Consider the following 26,523-nt stretch of genomic DNA (forward strand, 5'->3'; position numbering starts at 1 on the left):
CTACAACCAAGATTACTCTACCCAGCAAGGATCTCATTCAGATTTGAGGGAGAAATTAAAATCTTTACAGACAAGCAAAAGCTGAGAGAGTTCAGCACCACCAAACCAGCTTTACAACAAATGCTAAAGGAACTTCCCTAGGCAAGAAATACAAGAGAAGGAAAAGACCTAAATTAAGAAAATGGTAATAGGAACAAACATATCGATAATTACCTTGAGTGTAAATGGATTAAATGCTCCAACCAAAAGACACAGACTGGCTGAATGGATATAAAAATAAGACCAGTATATATGCTGTCTACAAGAGACCCACTTCAGACCTAGGGACACATACAGACTGAAAGTGAGGGGATGGAAAAAGATATTCCATGCAAATGGAAATCAAAAGAAAGCTGGAATAGCAATTCTCACATCGGACAAAATCGACTTTAAAATAAAGACTATTAGAAGAGACAAAGAAGGACAGTACATAATGATCAAGGGATCGATCCAAGAAGAAGATATAACAATTGTAAACATTATGCACCCAACATAGGAGCACCTCAATACATAAGGCAAATACTAACAGCCATAAAAGGGGAAATCGACAGAAACACAATCATAGTAGGCGACTTTAACACCTCACTTTCACCAATGGACAAATCATCCAAAATGAAAATACATAAATAAACACAAGCTATACACTAATGATGAAAAATCTGAAAGTGAAATTAAGAAAACATTCCCATTTACCATTGCAACAAAAAGAATAAAATATCTAGGAATAAACCTACCTAAGGAGACAAAAGACGTGTATGCAGAAACCTAACACGTATATATGGAATCTTAGGGGGGAAAAAAAATGGTCATGAAGAACCTAGGGGCAAGGTGGGAATAAAGACAGAGACCTATTACAGAATGGACTTGAGGACATGGGGAGGGGGAACGCTAAGTTGTGACAGAGTGAGAGAGTGGCATGGACATATATACACTGCCAAATGTAAAACAGATAGCTAGTGGGAAGCAGCCGCATAGCACAGGGAGAAAAGCTCAGTGCTTTGTGACCACCTAGAAGGGTGGGATAGGGAGGGTGGGAGGGAGGGAGCCGCAAAAGAGAAGAGGTATGGGGATATATGTATATGTATAACTGATTCAGTTTGTTATAAAGCAGAGAGTAACACACCATTGTAAAGCAATTATACTCCAATAAAGATGTTAAAAAAGAAAAAGAAAAAGAAAAAGATGTTAAAAAAGAAAAAGCTTTTTAGGTTAACATAAAACAGAAATGTATCTTCATTCATCAGCCTTTGGATATGAAGCCTTATCTTTGATATGAATCCATGGAAAAGAGTTCAGTCTCATCCTACTCATACAAGCCATTGACTACATCTCTACTTTTGGCTTATTTAAAGCACAAAAATCTGAGTGCAGAAAATAACCCTCTTTATTTATACAGTGCTGCCCAAACTTTTACTTTTGTTATCCCACAACTAAGAACAACTGCAGTTTGAGTTTTTCCAAAGCATTCAGCGTGATCAAATAATCTTTTTATACTGATATTTCACCTGTTTTTTCATATAACTATATTGTAAAACTACAGTAACTGCACTGGAAACAAATACAAGTGACTCTTGGTAAGCAAAATCTTCAAATGGTGGGAGAAGTGCACCAGCGTATTAAAGAATAATCATTAACAACCGGTTTAGTGCACTTAACATCAGTGAATTTATTTTTCAAGTGAAATGGAAAAGACAGTTAATACAAAGAATCAGATAAGTGATTAAGAAAATCTTACATGTTTTAAAAAAGTCATAAGCGAAGAGCAGAAAAAAGGAAAACTACCTGCTTGCATCTAATCCAGTGCTTGAGCAGCAAGCTGAGGCATTAAAACGACTGATGGGAAAACAACAACAGACACAGTTTAAAAATCAGCTTTCTGTAACACAAAGAAAGATTTTTTGTGTGTGTAGACAGTTACAAAACCAGAAAATCCTTCCCAAGACCCTCAAAATTCCCCAATGGAAAACACAGTTGCAATTCAAATGAAGAGCCTATCTAAGACCTCTGAGAAGCTCAGGCCCTCCCATTTCAAGGAATGTTCTAAAGATTCTAGAGGTGCCTATCTGCTAAATATTTAAAAAGAACTGGGTCAATATCTGCTTCAAAGTTATCAAGTTGAAAGCAGGGGGTTTAAAATAATATGGGAGGAAACATAGTGGGTGATAGGTATTCAAGCGTTCATCGTACACTGAAATTTTTCATAATAGAGTTAAAACAAACAAATAACTGTTACAAAACCACCTCATACATTCCAGAGTGGGTTATGTGAGTTAGATCAATCACAGGTCAATTTGTGAAGGTATTATTCCTAATAAGCCCAGGTCTAGGGTCTACCTGAGGCCTATTTTTGTATCTACTGATAAAAATGTTTACTTAATTATGTACTGTAGATTTATGCTGCCCATTAATTCAATGCTCCGGAACACTGTAAATTTTATTCAAATGCTTTATTCCTTTGAAGCTTAATAATAGCAGTTTATGAAGGACTCTTTCATTCCCAACAAGTTTAGTTTTATTGACACTTACTGAGAATTCAGCATTTGGCTTAGTACTATTGCCCCTTTGAAAGTTACTTATACATACATAATCCAGGGAGTGCGTTGCCTGAATTGGAACAAAATCCAACTCAATACTCTAATGCCAGCTGAGCTGAACCCACAAGACAGCTATAACTCATCAAAAAGGACATGAATGCTTCTCCCTTACTAAAAACAAAACTAACGCTTTTTATTCAACTAACAAATGGCATCACAGTTCTACCACATGTCACTATAAGGGTTGTTGTCCAAATTATATGTATTACCTAAAAGCTCTAAGGCCTGTTCAGGAGTATCTTACTTTTTCAGAAAGTTAATCACCCAAAACTAGAATTTGATAATAACTAATTTAGAACATGCCCATCCTCTGCTAAGAAGCAGTGACTAGGATCAATAGTTCCAGAACACTCCTATAGAACCTACTTTGCAGTATACCTTAGTTTGAGAATCTCGATTTTTAAATTTCTTTGCCTTCTAGAACTAGGATATTATCTCATCACTGCTTATTATCCATAGAGAAATACAACTTCATTTCCACTGACACCTCCCTCAATATCATTCACTAAAAGCATATTAATTTAAAATTCATAAAGGTATTTATTAAATCAATTCTAAAACATTGTTAAGATTTCCCTAAAGTGTTTGTATTTTTATTCTTTTTATATAAAAACTCAATCCTGATTATTTTATTGCACTATTCAAGACTTAAATTTCATTACAAACATATTCTTTAGGGTGTAATCATCTCACATTATAGGCCAAGCTAATACCTGTTCTCATTTTTAGTGTTACTTTAGCTATAATAAAGCTTCTTTTCCAAATGAAGACAGCGCTCTGATTCCAGGGATATTACCTTATTTACTTAAAATTGTTGTTCTTGTTAAGCAACTTGTAATCTGTAACATGTGCAAATCTTGTCACAATATCTAAGTTTTAAAACACTGCAAAATTGTAAATGCTAAAATTTTTAGACTATCTCAGTACAATAAAAGTTGCTCATTTACTTACCTAAGGTGAAGTAAAGTGACAGACAAACCCATCCCTCACCTTTTTAAAAATGAAGGTATTTAGAAACTACGAATGTTCTATCTTCATAGTTCCTGCATCTCATTCCGATTAAAATTGTTATAAGTTAACACTCACTAATTTCAAGTTTCAAAGTAGTACACTGTCAAAAATTTCTTATAACTACTACTTTCTTTTTCCTTGGGGTTGTAAAAAAGAACTAGTGTAAAGTAAGTAAGAGTAAGCAATCAAAATTTTAAAAAGCAGTAGAGATCAAGAGAGCTTGGGGGAAAAAACATGTATTTGAAAGCTGACCTTAGAAGATAAATATAACTTAAAAATATAAAGCTAACAATGTGAGGAGATCATATAAAACTGAAAATATAAATTTAGATTTTTTTCCCTTGTGCATAAACATTTGTGTGTACTTCTGTATTTTCAAACTTTTAATGGTTTACGAGAAAATTAATTTACATAGGGCATATTAAATACCATATACATACACATACGCATACATATACCTCATACTGAAAGTTGTCGCTTTACAGCTTCTTAGATAATCTAAGAAGCTATTAATGTTATGTCCTTTCCCATAAACACCACAATAAAAGCACACAGGTTGCCGTTAAAAGAAAATATCAAAATTTTCATGTGTCTTTAATACCATAGACTGCTTTATCTAGACCTATTTAAAATTCTTTTTGTTTATCAAAATTGGGATAGGGCTTCCCTGGTGGCGCAGTGGTTGAGAGTCCCCTGCCAATGCAGGGGATACGGGTTCGTACCCCGGTCTGGGAAGATCCCACATGCCGCGGAGCGGCTGGGCCCGTGAGCCATGGCCGCTGAGCCTGCGCGTCCGGAGCCTGTTGCTCCGCAACGGGAGAGGCCACAGCAGTGAGAGGTCCGCTTAACGCAAAACAAACAAAAAAATTGGGATAAAAAGGTAAAGGTGTATGTCTCAGTTGATAAGACTGACAAACTGACAGAACTGGTTCCAAGGCAAACCTCTGGCCTTTATTGTATTTTCCCTTGAATCAGAGTTTCACTTTCTAGACATTCTGTACATTAAGCATATAGGCAAATGAAGTACTATGTGACAAAGGGAAACATATATATGCCACTCAAAAAGAGAGTACCTACACTCAGCTCCAAATTTTTTTTGCCCTCTCAGGAGAGGTTGCTTGATCTGATTTTCAAGCAAGTCAGAAATCCAAACTTTGGTGTGTTATCACTTCATTTTTAAATGTTGGAACTATTTGAAAATTTTTTAAATATTTAAATTGAGCAAAACATCTCTATGGTTACAGGCAACAATCTAAAACTCTGGCTTATGTCTAGGTTTTAATCAAGTACCTTGCATAGTTTTCTATTGCCACTGTAACAAAAATCACCACAAATTTAGTGGCTTAAAACAATGTGAATTTATTATCTTACAGTTCTGGAGGTCAGAAATCCCAAATTAGTCTTACGACACTAGAATCAAGGTGTAGGTAGTGCTACATTTCTTCTGCAGAATCCATTTCCTTGTCTTTTCCAGCTTCTGAAAGATCACCTGCATTCCTTAGCTTGTGGCTCCTTTTTCCATCTTCAAAGTACATCACTCCAATCTCTGCTTCCATCATCCCATCTCTTTTAGCTGCCTTTGACCAGTTAATTACTCCCTACCACCAATGTTGCGGGCGTGTGGGGGGGGGGGCGGGGTTGTTTTTTGTTTTTTTGGTCTAAATGCATTTGCTAGAACCTCCAAGAAACATTGAAAATGAATGATCCTGTCTGATTCGTCATTTTAATTCACCAAGTGGGTAGTTAAGCTTGGTCAAATGGTCATTGTCATATCTGAATAGTTTTCTACTATATCTTTTTTACCTACAGCTTATATTAGAAATGACTGATGAATATTAGCAAAGGCCTTTTTAGCATCTACTTATCTGACCATGTAATTTTTCTCTTTTAATTTGATGAAATGACTTATGCTAATAGACTTTCTAATGAAGTCTCCTGTAAATTCCTAGAGTAAATCCTACTTGGTCAGTAGCATAATTACCCACTGATACACTGCTGGATTCGATATGCTAATGTTGTACTTACAATTTTTACATCTATATTCACAAGTGAGAAGGCCTATAATCCCCTGAACACTTTTTGGGCACTATTTATGAAATTTGGGATATTAAAGCTATGCAGAAATCATAAAGTAAACTGAAGATCTTTTCATCGGGCTTGGACTAATTTAAATAACACAGGTGTAATCTGTTTGAAAATAGTAACAGATGGCATGCATTATTGAATGTTTTGTTAGCTGTAAACACATTAAATACATTACATCATGCAAATAATAATTCAGTTGTGAATTCACCTTGTCTTTTTCAACAGATCTCTATTCACCTTTCTAATTTCTTCTTTGTTAATCTCTTCAAGTTTTCCACTTTTGGGAGAAGTTAATTTGGTTAATTTGTATTTTGATAGAATACCATACATTTGCTCGCTTCAAGTTTGTTTATACAATGCTGCATGTGGATTCTCATTATTCTTTTAAACTCATACATGCCTATGATTCTGTCTCCTCTTTTCTCACTAATCTCAATTTTAATTGCTCTCTACCTATTTCCTTAATCAGACCGAAGAAGAGTTTATCTTATTTTCTTGTCTTTACAAAAATCAAGTTAATAAATTTAAATTATCCTTTTGTTTTCTGTTTCTTAGTTTTAATGTTTACCTTTGTTGTTTCATTTTTCCAACTTTCTTTTGGTTTATTTTGTTATTTTAAAAATTCCTTTAAGATGTGAACTAAGTTCCTGGGCTAGTCATTAAGCTTTTCTCTCTCATATCTAAATCTTCTCTTTAAATTTAGCTTTGAAATACTAACAATCAAACAGAACACATGAATTCCAACTGGATCCTGGATCAGAATCAATCAATTAATTAATTAAAATAAATAAGTAAACTATAAATTTTTTTTAGTAATTGGGGGAATTTTACATGGGTAATATATTAGATGATATTATTTGAATTACTGTTTATTTCTGAAAAGTGATGATGGCATTGTGGCTGTAAAACTCTCCTTATTTTTAGGAAGTGCACACTTAATTGTTTAAGCATGAAATGTTATGACATCTGTAACTTATTTTTTAATAGGTTATGAGCCGAACTGTTTCCCCACAAAGAATTCATATGTGAAACCCTAACCCCAGTGCCTAAGAATGTTGACTGTTTTGGAGATAGGGCCTTTATAAAGCTAATTAACTTAAAATAAGGCCATTATGGTAGGTGCTAATCCAATCTGACTAGTGTCCTTATAAGGGGAGATTAAGACACAGGGAGAGACACCAGGGGGACACACACAGAGAAAGACAACCAAGTGAAAAGGCAGCAAGAGGGTGGCCATCTGCAAGCCAAGGAGAGAGGCCTCAGAGAAAACAACCCTGCCAGTACCCTGATCTGGACTTTCAGCCTCCAGAACTGTGAGAAAATAAATTTCTGTTGTTTAAGCCAGGCAGTCTGTGGTATTCTGCTATGGCAGCTCTAGCAGCCTAATACAAATGGCTCTTGGGGAAAAAGGATAAATATAAGGAGAGAGCAAAAGCAAAAATGGCAAGATGTTAATGTTGCTGAATCTAGGTAGAGGGTATATGGATGTTCATTACATCATTCTTTCAACTTTTATATAAGTTTGAAGTTTTCCAAAATAAAATGTTTGGGGAAAAAAATTTCACTGGGAAATATATACACACACACGTACATGTAAGTTTGTATTTGTTTGTTAAAGCTGCCATAACAAAATACCAAAGGCTGGCTGGCTTAAATGACAAAAATGTGTTTCTCACAGTTCCGCAAGCTAGAAGTCAAAGATCAAGATGTCTGCAGGTTTGGTTTCTTCTGAGGCTTGCAGATGGCTGCCTTCTGGCTGTGTCCTCACATGGCTCTTCTCTGTGTGTGCCCAGCCCTGGAGTCTTTCAGTGTACTCAAATTTTCTTTTCTTATAAGGACACCAATCAGATTGGATTAACTTAATCACCTCTTTTTTTAAAAAAGATTTATTATTATTTATTTAATATATATAAATATATAATAAATTTATTTTTATTATTATTTATATATTAAATATGTATTATTTATTTGTTTTGTTTATTTATTTTATTTTTATTTTTGGCTGCGTCAGGTCTTAGTTGCAGCACTCGGGCTCTTCGTTGCAGTGCGTGGGCTTCTCTCTAGTTGTGTGCAGGTTTTCTCTTCTCTAGCTGTGGTGCACAGGCTCTAGGGCACATGGGCTCTGTAGTCTGAGGCACGTGGGCTCTAGTTGAGGCGTGCAAGCTCAGTAGTTGTGGTGCATGGGCTTAGCTGCCCCACGGCATGTGGAATCCTAGTTCCCTGACCAGGGACTGAACCCACATCCCCTGAATTGTAAGGTGGATTCTTTACCACTGAACCACCAGGGAAGTCCCATTTACCTCTTTAAAGACCTTATCTCCAAATGAGATTACATTCAGAGGTGGTAGGGGTTAGGGATTTTCACATATGAATTTTGAAGGGACATAATTCAGCCCATAACCAGGTGTTTTCTCGTTATCCTTGCCCTTACAGTATTAAGTCTTTAAATCAAAAATTTTAATTCTATCATTTCTTCAATACTTTTCTAGCTATTTGTTTCTCTTTCTATAATTTCTCGTATGTTCAGGATAGGTCTAAAATTGTCTTCCAGGTAGCCATGAGTTAAACATAAGGATTTATACTTTTTGTGTGTGGTTTTTATTATTCTGTATTTATTTATTCAACCTGATTTCTTAGGAAAATGATGTAGCCCCCAGTCATAGCTAACCTCTTTATCAGTTTGTCTACTAAGTTTAGGAATTCAGAATTTATTTTTAGTTCCTAAAACTACATTTGTGGGGACTTTTCTGGTGGCACAGTGGCTAAGAGTCCACCTGACAATGCAGGGGACACAGGTTCGAGCCCCGGTCCGGGAAGATCCCACATGCCGCGGAACAACTAAGCCTGCATGCCACAACTACTGAGCCTGTGCTCTAGAGCCCACTAGCCACAACTACTGAGCCCACGTGACACAACTAATGAGCCTGTGCTCTAGAGCCCAAGCCACAACTACTGAGCCCACGTGCCACAACTAATGAAGCCCGCACACCTGGAGCCCATGCTCTGCAACAAGAGAAGCCACCAGCCCCCACTCGCTGCAACTAGAGAGAGCCTGTGTGCAGCAACAAAGACCCAACGCAGCCAAAGATAAAAAGATAAATAAATAAATTTATTTTAAAAAAAAACTACACTTGTGCTCTAATTGTACTTCTTTGAGAGTTTTCATTATTTTGTTAAAGTTTTCTTTCCTATAGTCTATTAATTCTGTGTTCCACAGAAGCTACCTATTCAACTTATTCAGCTTCATTTTCCTCTCTCAAATTACTGAATTCCTTTCATTGGTCTCTGCCTACTCGTAACTGTTCCCTCAGCATCTGGACAGCTCAGACTACTGTTATTTATTAGAGAGTAAAAAAACAGCAGGTAATAAAAAACATGGAAATTTTCAGCACCAAGGACCAAACATGTTAACTAACTTAGCCCTCTGTTGAAGCACTGGAACGAGGTTTTTATAAGTCTGTCCACCAGGTTCAGTTCTCTTCTAGAGATTAACAGGACTGAATTGTCCCTTTAAGCACAAAGCACATAGCAAATGTCAGGAACATGCACTAAAGCCAGCATCTTCTCACATTAACTCCCTGTCCCACCTTCATTGTTTCACACTGCAGTATATCTCCCCATTCATAACTAAGATTATTAATAATAAAATAGTAAACAATAACAAGTCACATTAGCTCATTTAAGCCCAATAATCCTATTGAAGCAAGGATTACCTACATTTTACAAATGTATAAAGTGATTTTAGGGAAGGTTAAGTGTCTTAAAGCCAGGTCCATTAACATGAATGCTTATATAATCTCTTCAGAACTAACATTCCTCCTACTTCCACGTTCATTTGTGTGACCTCAGGCACACAAATCTTTCTGGGCCTTATCTTTCCATCTGTAAAATGATGATGCTAATACCACCTACCTCACAAGGTTGTTGTACAAACCCAATGAGTGAATGAAGGCATATAAAGTGATTAGAACAGTGTCTGGCATACAACACTTACTGGCTCAGTAAGTGTTAGCTTTAATATTATTATTTATCTGGCATCTTTAGCTTATTTGGCATCTTCTAGCTTAGTATTATTATTTATTTGGCATCTTGTAGCTTTTTTTTTAAAGCCTATATTCTCAAATAACTCAAAAGAATCCCAATGATCTGGCACTTATCAGATCCACAAGTGGCTATATGACAGTTCTGGATAATATTTGTGATTGCTTAACCTGCTCATTGCAGCATTTAAAAGCTAACATGATCTGTCTTACAGTAACACTGTAAAAGTGGGTTCTTTGCAATAGTCACTTTGAATCTAATCACCATTTTTTTCATTAGAAAAGTTCAGAAGTCAAATACTGTATTTTGTTGTAATTTTTTTTTAAGGGAATTAACTTTCTAATCTGATTGGCTATCCATCAAATGGCTTCTAACAGTAGAAAAGGTAGCATTAATGTTCAAGTGTGAACAATAATGGACTTAAACTTGACACCTCAAAAACTGGGAAAAATAAGCAGAGGCAAACAAAGAGGCAAAACATTTGCCTTAAATAAAGGCAAACAAATGTAATCAAGCAGAAGTTGATGCTCTGTAAGAAACATCAAGAAGCAAGACGGTTAATTTAGATAATTTAAGAAACTAAGGACTTCCCTGGTGACGCAGTGGTTAAGAATCTGCCTGCCAATGCAGGGGACATGGGTTTGATCCCTGATCCAGGAAGATCCCACATGCTGCAGAGCAATTAAGCCCGTCATGCGCCACAACTACTGAGCCTGCGCTCTAGAGCCCGCGAGCCACAACTACTGAGCCCATGTGCCACATCTACTGAAGCCCGTGCGCCTAGAGCCCCTGCTCTACAACAACAGAAGCCACTGCAAAGAGAAGCCCACACACCGCAACAAAGAGTAGCCCCTGCTCACTGCATCTAGAGAAAGCTTGTGCACAGCAACAAAGACCCAATGCAGCCAAAAATAAATGAATAAATAAATAAATAAAAATTAAAAAAAGAAACTAAAAAGTACTAAAAAGTGACAAGCCTTGTAAATGGTTAAACTATCTGAACTAGATTAGCATACTACATAGACAATTTAAAGCTAAGTATTTTGGGGCTTCCCTGGTGGCGCTCGTGGTTGAGAACCTGCCTGCCAATGCAGGGAACACGGGTTCGAGCCCTGGTCTGGGAAGATCCCACATGCCGCGGAGCAACTGGGCCCGTGAGCCACAACTACTGAGCCTGCACGTCTGGAGCCTGTGCTCCGCAACAAGAGAGGCCGAGACAGTGAAAGGCCCACGCACCGCGCACCGCGATAAAGAGTGAACCCCGCTCGCCGCAACTAGAGAAAGCCCTCGCACAGAAACGACGACCCAACACTGCCAAAAATAAATAAATAAATTTATAAAAAAAAAAAAAAAAAACCTAAGTATTTTGACGGAAAATCAATAGCAAGACTTTTTAGAAATGTGTACATTTTCTACTCTGTGGGTAAGTATAAATCATCCTGTGACACTCCTAGGCAAGACGTATGTGATGACCAAAAATCTACTGATTATGAGGTAACCAAGATACAACGATTTCTTCAGTGCTTCAGTATAAGTAGATTATTTGATGCCCTCTACAGTTATAACATGAAATTAAATTATCTTTTTTCAGTGATACTTACCCAATAGCATTGTATTAGAAATGAAAATATACTCAAGGTTTCAGGTTAAATCTGTGCTACTTATTTATGCTACTGCCTCTGGTTATCTGTTTTTATTTGTGCTCCTGCCTATAGCCAAAGTCTGCAAACAGAGATACAAGTCAGTCTTTGGCAACTACCAAAAAAAAATTTGTTTTAGTCAAAAATCATCAATAGATGATAAAATCAGTGGGTGAAAGTTTGATGAGCCCATGGCAGAGCAGAATAATCTAGAAAAAGAAATTAGCATGTTGCTTCTTGATTAGTCAGCATCCCAAAACATCAGGTATTTTTCATCATCACAGTAATCAAATTATATGTACCTGTATAAAGTGAACCACCTTACTATCTCAGCTATGAAAAGCAGCTATTATCACCAAACATTAATAGGTATGTAGAAGATATTCAGCGAGATAAAGTCTTCTAAAATACTAACATAATGTTTGGTAGAGTAAGTATAATACTTAATAAATAGTGGGATCACTAGTGATACATATATTCAAATTCCAAATGAGAAATGTGATTCTGCTTGAGGTTGGCATTGTTGCAGTTCTATATCTGAGCAGTAGTTTAAGAAAATCATCTTAATCCTGAAAGCAATTAACTTCATTCTCATATATACCAAAAGGACTAATCATTACAAGTAAAAAGATCAATCCAACATTGTTGAATCACTTTATATAAACATAACACAGAAAAACAATCACATTCTTGAGGTAAGAAATCACCAAAGGGATAACAAAGAAATTCTGAAATAAAAATGAAAGTTTTTAACTTACTGACTAACTAAATCAGATCCCATCTTAGAGCCATCATCTGCCTCTTCTTCCACATCAGAGTCCATACCACTGTCACCTTATGAATGACATAAAAAAAATTGAAGCATGCTCATAAAATGTCAGTGATTTAATCATTATACAGAAAGTGTCATGTATAAAGTGACGATTAAATAACTTGAGAGCTGCTGAAAGATGACATTTTTAATTGCTTATATTTAAAATGCCTTATTAGGTATTTGTCATTGCCTTCCCTTGATCTATTTTATAAATGTAGAAAATATATATAAGCAAGAAGGTGTGTACATATAATACTTACAAACTATACACACATGTATACATCTATCACCATTTTAAATTTAAAAAAGATGTTATCTCTGGAAATTGAAATTCTCCATTTTTTTGTTCCTTCTCTTGTAATGCTAATGCTAATATCCTTGTAGAGTCCAAAAAGAAAAGTTTTAAAATCCAAAATTCTACAGGTAATATGTACAAAGAAGAGTCTTAGTTCAGGCAGACAGATAAATGTTGGCGATTCTTCTAACTCTGCATTTGGGTCTTATCAGAGCAGAAATGGTATTCAACAGATAATTAAAAGCAGTAAGAATATAAAGCAGAAAATTTTTAAATATTTTAAGCGAAGGCTTTGCCTTCTCAATAAGTAACTTTTTATAGTATTCTGGATAAACATTTTTTATTTCATTCTTTTATTGTGCACAAACTTGATGCTCTTACCTACACAACTGATTTGGAGAAACCATACATATATCAAAAAGTCCATTCCTGAGATGCTATTCTGATATGTAAACTATATTTCTGTACAAACAGAAGTAAAAATACTCAGTGATTACCCAATAATAAAATTAAAGTAACAGTTAAAAAAAAAAAAGAATGCCTCAGGATTTATGCTAAGTATAGTATTAACCACTAAGTTACCAGAAGGTAGAAATACACATCCTTACCCTCAAGAATCTTCAAGATTTTTTTTTCAGACAGGAGCTCTAACTGTTCCTGGCACAGCTTTTTAATTTCTTCTATTGAACAGTTCTAAAGAAAATGACATTTTAAAAAAATGCATTTATATAACAAAGCACCAATATAAACTAGAAAACAGCAACTATTTAAAAAAAAAAAGTCTGCTAAGCAAAATCCTACAGTAAAACAAATTAAAAGCCACATAAATTTTTTTCTGGGATGAAATGTGAAGACCTGCCAGTTAACATGTAAATATTATAATTTATAGAGTTTTGATTTGGATATAAAAAGTCATGTTTATTATGAAAGAACAAACTGAAGAATAAGTAGGTGCCCAGATATTCTTAATAGCAGCCTACTTATGTTAGGTAATACCTCTAAAGGCTTAAATATTCAAGTCCTAGCTCCATACATCTTAAATATATATGATGTTGGGCTTAACTTGTCCATGGCTTTTTTTCCACATCTGTAAAATTAGAATACCATGTATTTCCCTGAATAATTTTCAGAGATAAATATATGAAAACATTTATGAATTTAATGAAATATAGGCTATTACCAACTATCATTGCATACTGTTACACAACAGTACACTACTTCTTTTTTTTTTTTTTTTTTACACTACTTCTTAAAGCACCAGAAAGAATCAGTATACCTCTAACTTAGTTACTTAAACTGCCTGTATTTAATAGAATAATTTCCAGAAGGTCAAAAAATTCCTTACCTAAATATAGTAAAGTACCCTATTTCTTCCTGGCAAATTTTTAAATATATAAAGCCATTTACGGTTCTACAAAATCCCTTCTTTATATCTTTTTGAAGTAGCTCATATTAGTTGAAAACATCCGATTATAATTTCCATTAAGTAAAATGACTGCTATAAAAAAAGTGTTTGTATATTCTGTATATGTGGATAGCCTGATAATGTATGTAATGAAGTACCTTTAACACATCAGGAAGCATCTTCTGTAACTTCTTCTCTCCTATGATACAGAAACACTGCTGAAGCATTTCTTTTTTGTCTGATATATAGAAACTAACTGGTTTTAATGCCACAGTCAGGTCTAATCCACCTTCTTCAAGGTCACTGTGCTCTGCCAAGAATAACTCTTTTTCCAGAGTTGGCAAAAGATATTTGGCTTCCTAAAATTAAAAGAGATAAAGAACCATTAAACAACAGAAATATGTCTATAATGTTATACATTTTCATTTAATAAAATCTTCATTAAACATTTCCAAATTCTTTTTTTGCACAAATTATTTATTTAAAACCATAGGAAAGATTATTTAATTGCTCAGTATTCTTTGAAGTTACTCTCCACTCTGTAATTATCAATAAATTGAGAAAAAGTGAAGAGATAATATCCTAGGACACACAAATGAAAATATACTCAATACTGAATGATTTCCTACAATTTTATACTTGTGGAATACGATATTCCTCCAGTAGACAATTCACCCAAGAATTTTATGTATGCATTGTCATTCTTCTTAATTCATAAAAAGAAATGGGATAGCAGCAAAAAGTTATAAACCACAAGTATTATATAATAAAGTATCATTGCTTACCAAAAGCTACTGTCATTTTTTAAAATAAAGATTTCTTTTTAAAAAATATTTATTTATTTATTTTTGGTGGCATTGGGTCTTAGTTGCAGCACACAGGCTCAGGCTCTCTAGTTGAGGCGCATGGGCTCAGTAGTTGCAGCGTGCAGGCTTAGTTGCCCCGCGGCGTGTGGGATCTTGGTTCCCTAACCAGGGATTGAACCCGCGTCCCCTGCATTGGAAAATGGATTCTCAGCCACTGGGCCACCAGGGAAGTCTCTATCATTTTAAAAACTGTTATATATCTAATGATATTCAAAGCAGGCAAGTAATTTAAGACATTTCAATCAATTTTACCTCCTATCTCCCAAATCTATCCAGTCTCTCCAAATCTACTGCCATAATCCTGATCCAAGGTACCATCCTCTTTTTGCCTAGATTACCTCAGTAGCACTTAACTGGACTCCCTACATCTAATCTGAGGTCTTGCCAATCTGTTTTGTATACTGACACCAAAATGGATTTTATAAAATGCTCATATACTCATCCTCCCTATTTCCTGATATAAGCTGTCAATGACTTCCCACTGTTCTTAGGGTAATATAGCCTATTAGGTCCTTCTGCTCATTGTGTTCCAAACACAACGACCTTGTCTGAACTACTCAAACATAAGGTGTTCTCCCTTCATTTCATACAGGCAGGGCTTTTGTACACACTGTTCTTCTGTCTAGGAGAGTCTTTCTTCCCCACTTCCCCATCTCTCTATACTCCCAAGATCAACAAACTCAGGTATCAATTTAAAAGTCATTTCCTCAGGAAAATTCCTAACTATATTATTCAAGTAGGTTTCCTTTTTATACTTTCTAACGCAATTGTTTAAAATGCAGTTTAAAAACAGGCTAATTTTAAAGAACACTATGATAATTACACTAAAAAAAGCAAAGGTTAGCTCTTGTTCTAATGGCTCACAAAGCAATTCAGGTGTTAGCAAGGATGTAAAGGAACTGGACTCCCATACAGTGCTAGTAGGAATATAAAATAGTGCAGCTGGTTTGGAAAATGGTTTGTAGTTCCTTATAAAGTTGCCATATGATGCAGAAATTTCATTCCTGGATATATATCCAAAAGAAATGTAACCATAATGTCCGCACAGAAACTTGTACACAAATGCTCATAGCAGCATTATGCATAATAGCCAAAAGTTGGAAACAATCCAAATGTCTATATCAATTGACAAATTAAAAACTTAAATGTGGTATTAGCCACACAATGAAATATTATTCAGCTACAAAAAGAAATGAAGTACTGATATGTGTTAAAACATGGGCAGACTCTGAAAAACAAATATGCTAGGTGAGAGAAGCCAGACACAAAAGATCACATATGATTCTATTCACATAAAATGCCCAGCACAGGGAAATTTATAAGTCTATAGAGGGGACTTCCCTAGTGGCTCAGTGGTTAAGAACCCGCCTGCCAATGCAGGGGACACGGGTTCGAGCCCTGGTCTGGGAAGATGCCGCAGAGCAACTAAGCCCGTGTGCCACAACTACTGATCCTGCGCTCTAGAACCGCGTGCCACAACTACTGAAGCCGGCACACCATAGAGCCCATGCTCCGCAACAAGAGAAGCCACCACAATGAGACGCCCACACATCGCAACAAAGAATAGCCCCGCTTGCCACAACTGGAGAAAGCCCGCGCACAGCAATGAAGACCCAACGCAGCCAAAAGAAAAAAATCTATAGAGATAGAAAGTAGATTAGTGATTGCCTAGGGATAGAATGGGTGTATGGGTGTAGGGCTAGCAGGGATGACAGCTAAAAATTGCATATAGGGTTTCTTCTGGGGATGATGAAAATATTTTAAAATTAACTACAGTGATGGTTGCACCACTCTGTGAATATACTCAAAAACCAGTGAACTGTATACTTGAAATTAGTGAATTGTACGGTATGTGAATTATATCTCTATAAAGCTGTTAACAACAATAGGGAATGCAATACACAACAAATATTATGGCACTGTTGGAATTTTGCGATGTTCTCTACATGCCTAATATATAATGACTTCTTTTTTTTTTTACAACTACAGTTACTTCTCATGAGAAGTACAGTTTAGTTCTGTATGCAAATGCTTATAGAATCCTTATTATTGGTCTCCCCATAATAATAAAGAGTACAAAAGACATGGAAACTATTTAAGATAAGAATGGTGATATCCAAAACTGAATCTAAAAGGGGTGGAAAAATGCATAGATCTATAACTATTGAAGAATTTGGGGAAAAATAGATGGCAGTTAAGAGAAAAAAAAACACCCCTAGAAAAATCCACCAGACCCCGACAGCTGTATGGTTCAACAGTCAAGTTCCGACATATCTTTGAGAAAAAGATATAAACTACTCTGGAACACACCAAAAAAAATGCAAAGCTTTCCCAACTCAATCCATAAGGCTACCATAACCCTGATACCAAAACAAGACAGGTTAACTACAAAAATAAAAACAATAAGCTGATTTAACTTAAGAACATAGGCACAAAAGTAAAAATACTGAATTTCTGCCGAGTACAACAACCAAATCAACAAATCTAATAGTATTTATCCCAAGAATGCTGAGGACAATTCAATATAAGTTAACTTATCAATAAAATTACATAATCAGGTTAAGAATGAAAACTACTGATCACCTCAACAGAATGCCCTAAAGACATCTGATAGAACTCTACAACCCTCAGAAAACCACGAATTAAAGAAAATGTCCTTAACTTGATCAAAGGTATCTTTCAGAACCTATGGCAAATACACTTACTGGTGTAAAATTAGAAATGTTTCCACTACAAAAAAAAATGGGAAAAGAATGCCTACTATGAACGCTTGCGTTCAACACTATACTAAAAGCCTTAGATTGAAAAGAAAAGAAAAGGACTTCCTTGGTGGCGCAGTGGTTAAGAATCCGCCTGCCAATGCAGGGGACGTGGGTTCAAGCCCTGGTCCGGGAAGATTCCACATCCCACATGCCGCAGAGCAACTTAGCCCGTGCGCCACAACTACTGAGCCTGCGCTCTAGAGCCCGTGAGCCACAACTACTGAAGCCCGTGCACCTAGAGCCCGTGCTCCACAAGAGAAGCCACTGCAAAAAGAGGCCCGCGCACCGCAATGAAGAGCAGCCCCCACTCACTGCAACTAGAGAAAGCCTGTGCGCAGCAACAAAGACCCAACGCAGCCAAAAATAAGTAAATAAAATTTTGAAAAGAACAAAAAATAAGAAATATCAGGGCTGAAAAAGAATAGATATATGTACATGTATAACTGAAGCACTTTGCTGTACACCTGAAACTAACACAACACTGTAAATCAACTATACTCCAATAAAAAATAAAAATTAAAAAAAAATTTAAAAAAATTATCAGGGCTGACAAGAGTTAATAAAGAGGCTGCATATCAAACTATTAATGGGGAAGCATAGAGGCTTCCATGATTTTCCTTTCATTTCTGTGTTGTATACATTTAAAGTATGTATTCATGCATTTGTTTTATAATGTAAGCAAACTTTTTAAAAAAAAACGTTAATATCTTGCTAGGTCGATGGAGCATAAAGAACATGGCTTTTATAATCAGATATTGCATTCGAATGTAGGCGTTATTAACAAACTGTGACTGTGGGTAGACTTCCTTAACCTCTTTGAGCCTCAATTTTCTCATCTTGTAACGTGGAGGAAGAGAGAAATAAAGCGCGGCTCGCAAGGGCACTGAAGGGTAGTTCCTGACCCATACTTTTCAAGGAGACTGAGGAGACCACAGGAGTGGAAGAAGCCAAAATCAGTATGAGTCAGACGATCGGTAAATCGAAAACTTTAAGTTCGAGACGTGCGAGTGTGGGGTTCAAGGGAACTTAGGAACGTGAACTTCAAACACGGGACCCCTTAGGATCGCAGCGCTAACATAAGATACCTCCGGCTCCGCATCCCGCTGCCACATTCCGCTCCTAGCCCACCTTCTTCCGGAAACGCAGCCGCTTCGAGAAGAGGCGAGAAGAGCACGCACGCACCTGCTGCAAGGAGCCGGAGACGCTGGCAGATGAGTCAGTGCTCCTCCGCTTACGGCGCTCATTGCGCTCCACGCTGCCCCCACCCCAGCAGCTGCCGCAGCTCCCACCGCCAGTGACACTTCCACTCAAGCTGGTGTTCCCGCAGCAGGTGACGCTCCCGCAGCCGCTGGCGCTCCCGCAACCGCTGGTGCTTCCACTGCCGCCGCTGGCGACGGCGGGAACCGGGTCCGGCGCCGCGAGCGCCGCCGCCGCCGCCGCCTCTTGACCGCTTCGTTTGCGCCGCTTCTCCCGGGAAGACTTCTTCCCCGTCATGATCCCTCTGCTGCAACCATCCGGCGAAAGCCCGCCGCTTCTGGATCGACCGAAACCCTGCCGCAGCAGCTAGCAGCGCGCACGGGGCGTCGCAGCTTTGGCGTCACTTCCGGCCGCATCGCTTACGTCAGGAGGCGTTTCTGGAGCCGGGGCCGGGGCCAATAGCGCTGCCTCCGCCAGCCGAGGAGGTAGGCTTGAGTTTGCGGCAGGTGAGCAACGTGGGTGGTTTTTTGTTGTTTGTTTTCATACCCCTACAAAGGGCCGAAGGCGGAGCATTACAACAACTCTTTGCCTTATTGATACTGTTTTTCAATCTTTGTCTATATACAATACACAGTAAGGTAAAGGTATATTGTTTGATTCTCCAGTGTCATTTGTCATTCAGTTTTTGGTTGACAATGACAACAATAAAGAAAATTTAAGGGAAATCTCATTATCATCATCACGTGGATAGATTTTTTTTTTAATGTATTATAGGGAGTTGTACAAGAGTAGGTTCTTCTGCTTCTTTGTTTTTCCCCATTAACACTGCTCTCTGGGTATGATGCCTTTTCACTCTAAAGGCCCTTGACGCTTGTATTTATTCTTTCTCAATTTATTTAATATTCAAATACTGGCGCTTAGGTTGTTGACAGCTTGGCACATTGTCAGAAAAATGCTGCTATATATAACTTAAGAAAAAATTTACATTATTTTGTACTCAAAAAAAAGAAATTGACCAAAGGATATAAGCATCTTATTTTTCTTCTATTTAATCGAGTTCTTTTGAAAAAGAAGGGCTGAACCAACTTAGAATGTCATGCATACACTGAAATCTTTGTAAGAATTTGTTCTAACACATGATAATAGTAGTTTTAACTTGGATTCTTGACTTACAGTGTTGAATACTTTTCCACTGATTGGAACACTGTTTCCTCATCATCAAGTAGTCCGGTATTGTTTAACCATTTATCTACCAGAATAAGTATAGCGAACTGCTAAATGTAAATTAATTCTTTATGTTGGGGAAAGGGGAGCAGGAAAAAAATACTCTTGGCATATTAGTGTTGCTACCTTTTCTCTCTTCCTTCTTTCCTCATAAACTGCCGTTTCACACTAGTTCATGGTTTTTTGAAGGAGAGGAAAACAAGAAGAGTTTAGGAGTGGAGGTGACCAATAAGGAGATCCCAGACCATTTTTAAAAGGGATTTGAGGCAAGAAATGCAAAAGAAAAGGAGCAGTGTGTGAAGGCAGCAATGGAAAAGAATAGAAGAGAATTTAGGGAGTACTTCCGGAGATTATGTATTTCCTGCATAGAGTGCATGAGGGACAAGAAAAAGACGAGTGAGTTTTTGAAAATAGATTATGGGTCATAGTTTTATGAATGTTAGCTTTTGTGGGCTGCTGTGTGGGATTTTTGGATCTAAACACAAACCAGGTTTTAAAATCAGAGATCAAGAACACATAAAAAAATGTGTCACCTTTTGGCTTCGGTGGTCTCAGCTGAGGCCTTTAGCCACAGAAGGAAAAAGGTAAGGATAGGGCAACACTAGTTGGGTGGTAGTAATTTTCTAACTTTCATTGAGGTGACAGAAAGCAATTGAAAAAAGAAACCTCCCTTTGACCACATTCCCTACCTGTCTCAGTCACTCAGCAACTATTTAGTAAGTGCCTAAAACAAACCGGGTTGCAGGGGCAATCCCAGGTCTGGGAAAATAGCTGTCTCCACTCCCCATTCCACCCTTATATTTGCCTTCTAAAGTCAATGCTGAGGCCAAGCCCACTGTGCCCTCAGGAGTTCCATATTGGCCTCATTGAGTCTCATGCCTGAAAGGAATGGGACTATTACAGTATATTCACAGACAGAATAAATACATAAAATCAATAACATGTAATTGTTGTGACCTTGTTATGAACTGAACTATGTTCCTCCAAAATTTATATGTAGAAACCCTAACTAACCCAATATAACTATATTGGGGTAGGGAGTTTAAGGAGGTAATTAAGCTTAAATGAGGTCATGAGGACAGGGAAAAGGCTTTGACTCATGGTGTGAATATGACATCCAGGCTGTCATAGAGTCAGTGAGATGCCATTGTCTATTTAGGTTGAACCATACGAAATTGCCTTTTTTCTAAGTCAAAACTGGTTGAATGGTGACAGTTTCATATGGTTCAACCCAATATTATAGAGCTTAAGAGGCCCAGCACTAAATATTGTTATGAACTTAAAAGCTCTGCAAGCAGATGCAGGACTGCTTTTCTGCCCTGGAACAGATATACGGGAGGATGGACAGAGATTGGGATTTATATGCCATTTTCATAACTACTCTTCAGTGAGTTAACCCAGTGAGCATTAATCACAGTGATTGGCTAGGGACAGGATGTATTAATGCTTGGGTCAATCAGTACTTCTCTGGAATTTTATAAAGAGACATTAGATGAGAATTTTGCTCTTTCATCTTAAATGATGAACTATAAGGAAGTTACCTCATAGCTGCTAGTTGTCGTGTTCCCTGTCCTGGGAAGGATGCTAAGAGAATGAGACCAACAAGAGACACTTGCTGAAACAAGACACAGAAAGTCCTAATGGTGTCATTTTTCATCAGTGAGCCAATAATTCTTTTTTTTTTTAAGCTGATTTGTTACTTTCTGTCACTTGCAGCCTAGAGTCCTAATTAATACAACTTACGACATGTAAGATGTTCCAGGAACAGCATTTTTTTCTGCTGCCCCATAGCTTTCCTAGAAATATACCCTCCGAGACTATTCAAAAACCCCACCTCCATTCACCTTAACTACATCTAAGATTTCACTTCAAGTATCACTTATTGAAAACCCTTCCAAATCACTTGCATTCTGAACCCTGCTAAGATTAGCCGCTTTTTCCTTTGTAACCTACTGTTCTCCCTACAGAGCAACCAAAACTCTCTACTGCAGGCACTTGCTAATATCTTCTTCAAAATACTGTTAGTTCTCATGAACAGAGGCCGTGTATTACATATCTTTGTAGTCTCAACATATAATACAGTATCTGGCACATGCTAGAAACTCAATGCTTGTTAAACTCTGTACTGAGAAGTTGCAGATCCACACAGAGCTTCTTTCGATGTTGTCACTGTGGTAAATGGCATTAATGGCTCCAGGTCTTCACCTCTCTGTATTCGTGCCCTTTGCCATGTAATTTGATAATGTCCTTCTTCCACTGACTAGAGACATAATTCCTGCAAAGTGGAGTCAACCATATGACTTAATGAAGCCAAGGGGATATTAGCAGATGTGCAGCAAGCAGTCTCAATAAAAGCTTGTGCAGTTAAGATGGTCCACTCTTGTGCTTCCACCATCACCATAAAAATTATATACTCAGACTAGCCCATTGGTCCCAGGAGAAAGAGGAGACAGATAGGGCTCAGCTGCCCCAGCTAAGCTATCCAGTCAAGTCCAGAGTAGAGCAGAGTCACAAATGAGCCTAGCCAGGATCAGCCAAACCCCAAACGTGTTAACTCCTGAGCTAAATAAATGCTATCGTTTTTGTTATTGTTTTCTGTGCAGTATTACTGTGGCTATAGTTAACTTATATGCATACTTTCTAGACTCCCCCTGCCCCCTCTTTCCTTGTATTTCTCTGCTAGTTATGAGAAGGACCTTCAATGCTGTTTGATATCAAATGAGTCACTGTTCAATGCTACAGCTGTAGGATGGGTAGATGTGATTCTTATATTCTAACAGAAATGCCTTTATATTTCATGGTGAGGTTCTGTGGCATTATAAAGAAGTGTAAGGATATTTGTGTTTAGAGTTCCAACCAACTGCTTTTATTTAAAAAGCATCAGAACACCACCACCCCCTACCACCTACATGGGCACTTTTTCCCCCTGTAGCAATAAAATCTAGTATTTTTCTTTTCCTTTTAAATATTCTTTGTACACAGCAGTCACTTTCATCGTTAAAGAAGATGTTAGACTTGGTTATCTTTGAAAGTAATGCTTGGTAAACACATATGTGGCAGATATTTTGCTAGCCTTTTTTTTTTTTTTGGCTGCGTTGGGTCTTCATTGCTATGCGCGGGCTTTCTCTAGATGCGGCGAGCGGGGGCTGCTCTTCCTTGCGGTGCGCGGGCTTCTCATTGTTGTGGCTTCTCTTGTTGCAGAGCACCGGCTCTAGGCGCACAGGCTTCAGTAGTTGGGCTCAAAGGCTCTAGAGCGCAGGCTCAGTAGTTGTGACGCACGGGCTTAGTTGCTCCGCGGCATGTGGGATCTTCGCGGACCAGGGCTCGAACCTGTGTCCCCTGCATTGGCAGGTGGATTCTTAACCACTGCACCACCAGGGAAGCCCGTATTTTGCTAGGCTTTTACACAAATATCTTACTCTTCTATTTTATGAAATCTCAATGTAGAGATATGTAAACTGGGACTGAGGTTAAGCAACTTGCCTTAACTCATTAGTAAGTGGTGGAAATATCACTGAACTATATATGGCTTTTTAACTCCAAAGCCAGTACTCTTTTGCTATATTACACTGCATCTCTGGTTGCTCTTACTATTGAACTTTTAAATGATGTAGACGTAAGCAAACATTTCTTGAATTTATTAGTTCCTTTGAGGACACAAGAATGAAAGAAATGTGGTTTGAGGACTTGTTCCAGGCCACTTTTTTCTGCTCTATGTATCAACCTTACATGCCACTACCAACCATCATAGTTGCTATTATGATAAAGTGAAGTGGCTACTATAAATCAAGATTTTTCTCCATACGGATGTCCAGTTTTGCCAACATAATTTTTTAAATATAATTTTGTTGTTTTGTTACTACTGACTTGTCAAAAAAATTTACTTGACCTCTTTCAGTTTCTTCACCTGTAAAAGTAAGATTACTAGCAGTACTTGCCCCATGGAAATAATGGTAAACATAGGAAATAGCATAATGTACTTACTTAATGCATGCTATTTAGTTTACTTAAATTCATCTGTTCTTTGCAATGCTGCTCAACTGGTTGGTTTTAAATACAGTTGCAAACCATTGAGTAAACATTGCTATATCATATGCCTTAAATGTAGAGTGATGGTATCTCTATCACATCATATCTAATGAAAATATCATTGCCACTTGGACATTATACTTTTGTGATTTATTATAAAGTGTCCAGGAAACCCAGGGTCAAGTTTTAAGTCCCAGGAATTCATCTTAGGCCTAGCATCAATATCAGCTTACCTACTTTACAGAAGTATGTTGGTCAACTTTCTCCTCTAAAACTTCCATTACCCACCTTATTCTGAAGGCTGTTTTCCTCCATGACAGGCACGAGTGGTTTACTTTTGCCCTCAAAGTCAAGATCCTGCCTTTCTTAGTATCCCTGGAAAACAAGCATCCTAATTTCAAATATTAAACAAATAAAACCTGATAACCACTTTAGGAAGCAGACAGGTGGAAAAATATTTAAGAACAAGAAAACTTCAAAAACATGTTCCCCCCCTCCAAAAAAATGTTCCTCCATCTTTGTTGAGATGGTAACTAGAATGCCAATGATACCATTTTTATTCTCCTAACCTCCTTTAGTTAAGGGAAGGAAAACATCATTAATGAAGCTCAGATATGATGCAATCAAGTAAAAAAAAAAAAAATCAAACAAAAAACAAGTACTAATCACCTGTGAATATTCTGGCCACAATAGTCTCTCAATCTAATCAAGCCTTTGGATTTAGCTTTCTGTTTATAGGAAATAGGTGTGGCAGGCAAATTCTAAGCAGGCCACCAAAGATCCCTCTCCCTGGTATTCATAACCTTGTGTAATCCACTTTTCTTGAGTAATTTACTTCCAAGCAATAGAGTATCTTGATGTTGATGGGATGTCATGTTTGTGATTAAATTATAAAGATTCTTGTTGGTCCTGCTAGCAGACTCTCTCTTCCTGGCTTTGATGAAGCAACTGGCCATGTCAGGGAGGCCCACCAGGCAAAACTGATGGCAGCCTCGGCCAACAGCCAGCTAGGAACTGAGGTCCTTAACTCAGCAATCAAAAAGAACTGAACACTAACTACGTAAGTGAGCTTAAAAAAAATGCATCCTTCCCCAGTCCAGCCTTCAGATGAGACCCCAGCCTTGGTGGGCACCCTGATTGCAGCCTCATGTGAAACAAAGAAGCAGAGGAACCAGCTAAGTTGTGGCAGGATTCCTCACTCACAGAAAATTTGAGATAATAAATGTGTGTTATTTTAAGTCCCTAAGTATTGAGGTAATTTATTAAGCAACAGTAGATAATACAGTAGGGTTATAAGAATGTTTTTTACAAATACAAAACGGGAGTAGTTAACATTCTGGTTTGGCCAACACACTTCAAAGTCAATGATAAAAAAAAAAAAAGAGATGGAGGAACTGTTGTAGATTAAGAGACCAAACAGCCATATAACCAAATAACTAAATTCAATACATAGACCTTGATTTTTTAGATTAGATCCTTTAGAACAAAAGTTATAAAAAACATTCTTAGGACAATGAGGAAATTTGAATATACACTGGATATTAGATGTTATGAAATTACTAATTCTTTTAGTATGTGGTTATTAATAAGAATATTCTTTAAAATGTTTTTTTCTTAAAAGATGCATAATGAATTATTTAGTTGATAAGTGTGTTATTTGTAACTTATTTTAAAATAATTTCAAATGGAAGTATTAACAAGAGATAAAGCAAATATGGCAAAATGTTAACAACTGCAGAACCTAGTTGGCACGTCCATGGGTGTTCATTGTATGTATGAACATTTTCATTAAAAAATTGAAACACATGGAAAAATGTTAAATGAGCCTTCAAAATTGTATTTATAATGACAACTACACTGTGCTACAGACTGAATGTGCCTCCTCAAAATATGTTGAAACCTAATCTCCTACATAATGGTATTTGGAGGTGGAGCCTTTGGGAGGTGATTAGATCATGAGAGGGGAGCCCTCAGGATTGAGGGGTCCCCAGAGAGCTCCCCCTCCCTTCTGCCATGCTAGGACACAGGAAGACAGCATCTAAGAGCCAGAAAGTGGGCCCTTACCAAACACCAAATATGCCAGCACCTTTATCTTGGACGTTCCAGTCTCTGGAACTGTGAGAAGTAAATGTTTGTTGTTTAAGCCACCAAATCTATGGTATTTTTGTTGTAGCAGCCAAAACAGACTGAGATACTGTGTATAATTTTCTACAGAAAAATGCACTAGAATTTAGAGTAATTATAAATTTTTTTTTTAATGATTGAATAACATTCCCTATTCTCAGGTGGGTAATTTATATCTCAAGACCTCTAGGAAGGATGATACAATCACTAATGATCCTCTATACATTTTATTATTTTTTTCACAAAATAACCATAATATACAGTGATAACTGCTAAGGAAGCCATAACCCAGTCTTATCCCCAGGATTATCTTTGTGAAAGTTTTTAGCTATGCTTCTTCCATTATTTTAAGAAGATTATGAGGTAGATAAAAAAAATTTGTCACATTGTTATTTAG

General features: G+C 37.2%; 1 protein-coding gene across 2 annotated transcripts in view; it reads right to left on the reverse strand.

Moving 5' to 3' along the window:
• Positions 1-19,123, reverse strand: part of CAAP1 (caspase activity and apoptosis inhibitor 1) — a 50,924-nt gene extending 31,801 nt beyond the window's left edge. Inside the window, exons 1-4 of one of the 2 annotated variants that reach the window (XM_024754632.1) lie at positions 18,638-18,732; positions 14,083-14,283; positions 13,128-13,212; positions 12,169-12,244 (exon numbers count right to left, since the gene is read on the reverse strand). In XM_024754632.1, the coding sequence (XP_024610400.1) occupies positions 12,169-12,244; positions 13,128-13,212; positions 14,083-14,283; positions 18,638-18,664 (389 nt within the window). In that variant the 5' untranslated portion in view covers positions 18,665-18,732. The other variant, XM_024754624.1, reaches the window with a different exon arrangement.
• Positions 19,124-26,523: the final 7,400 nt, after the last annotated feature.

This window comes from Neophocaena asiaeorientalis, unplaced genomic scaffold, assembly GCF_003031525.2.
Source record: "Neophocaena asiaeorientalis asiaeorientalis breed wild unplaced genomic scaffold, Neophocaena_asiaeorientalis_V1.1 scaffold379, whole genome shotgun sequence".
Lineage (NCBI taxonomy): Eukaryota > Metazoa > Chordata > Mammalia > Artiodactyla > Phocoenidae > Neophocaena > Neophocaena asiaeorientalis.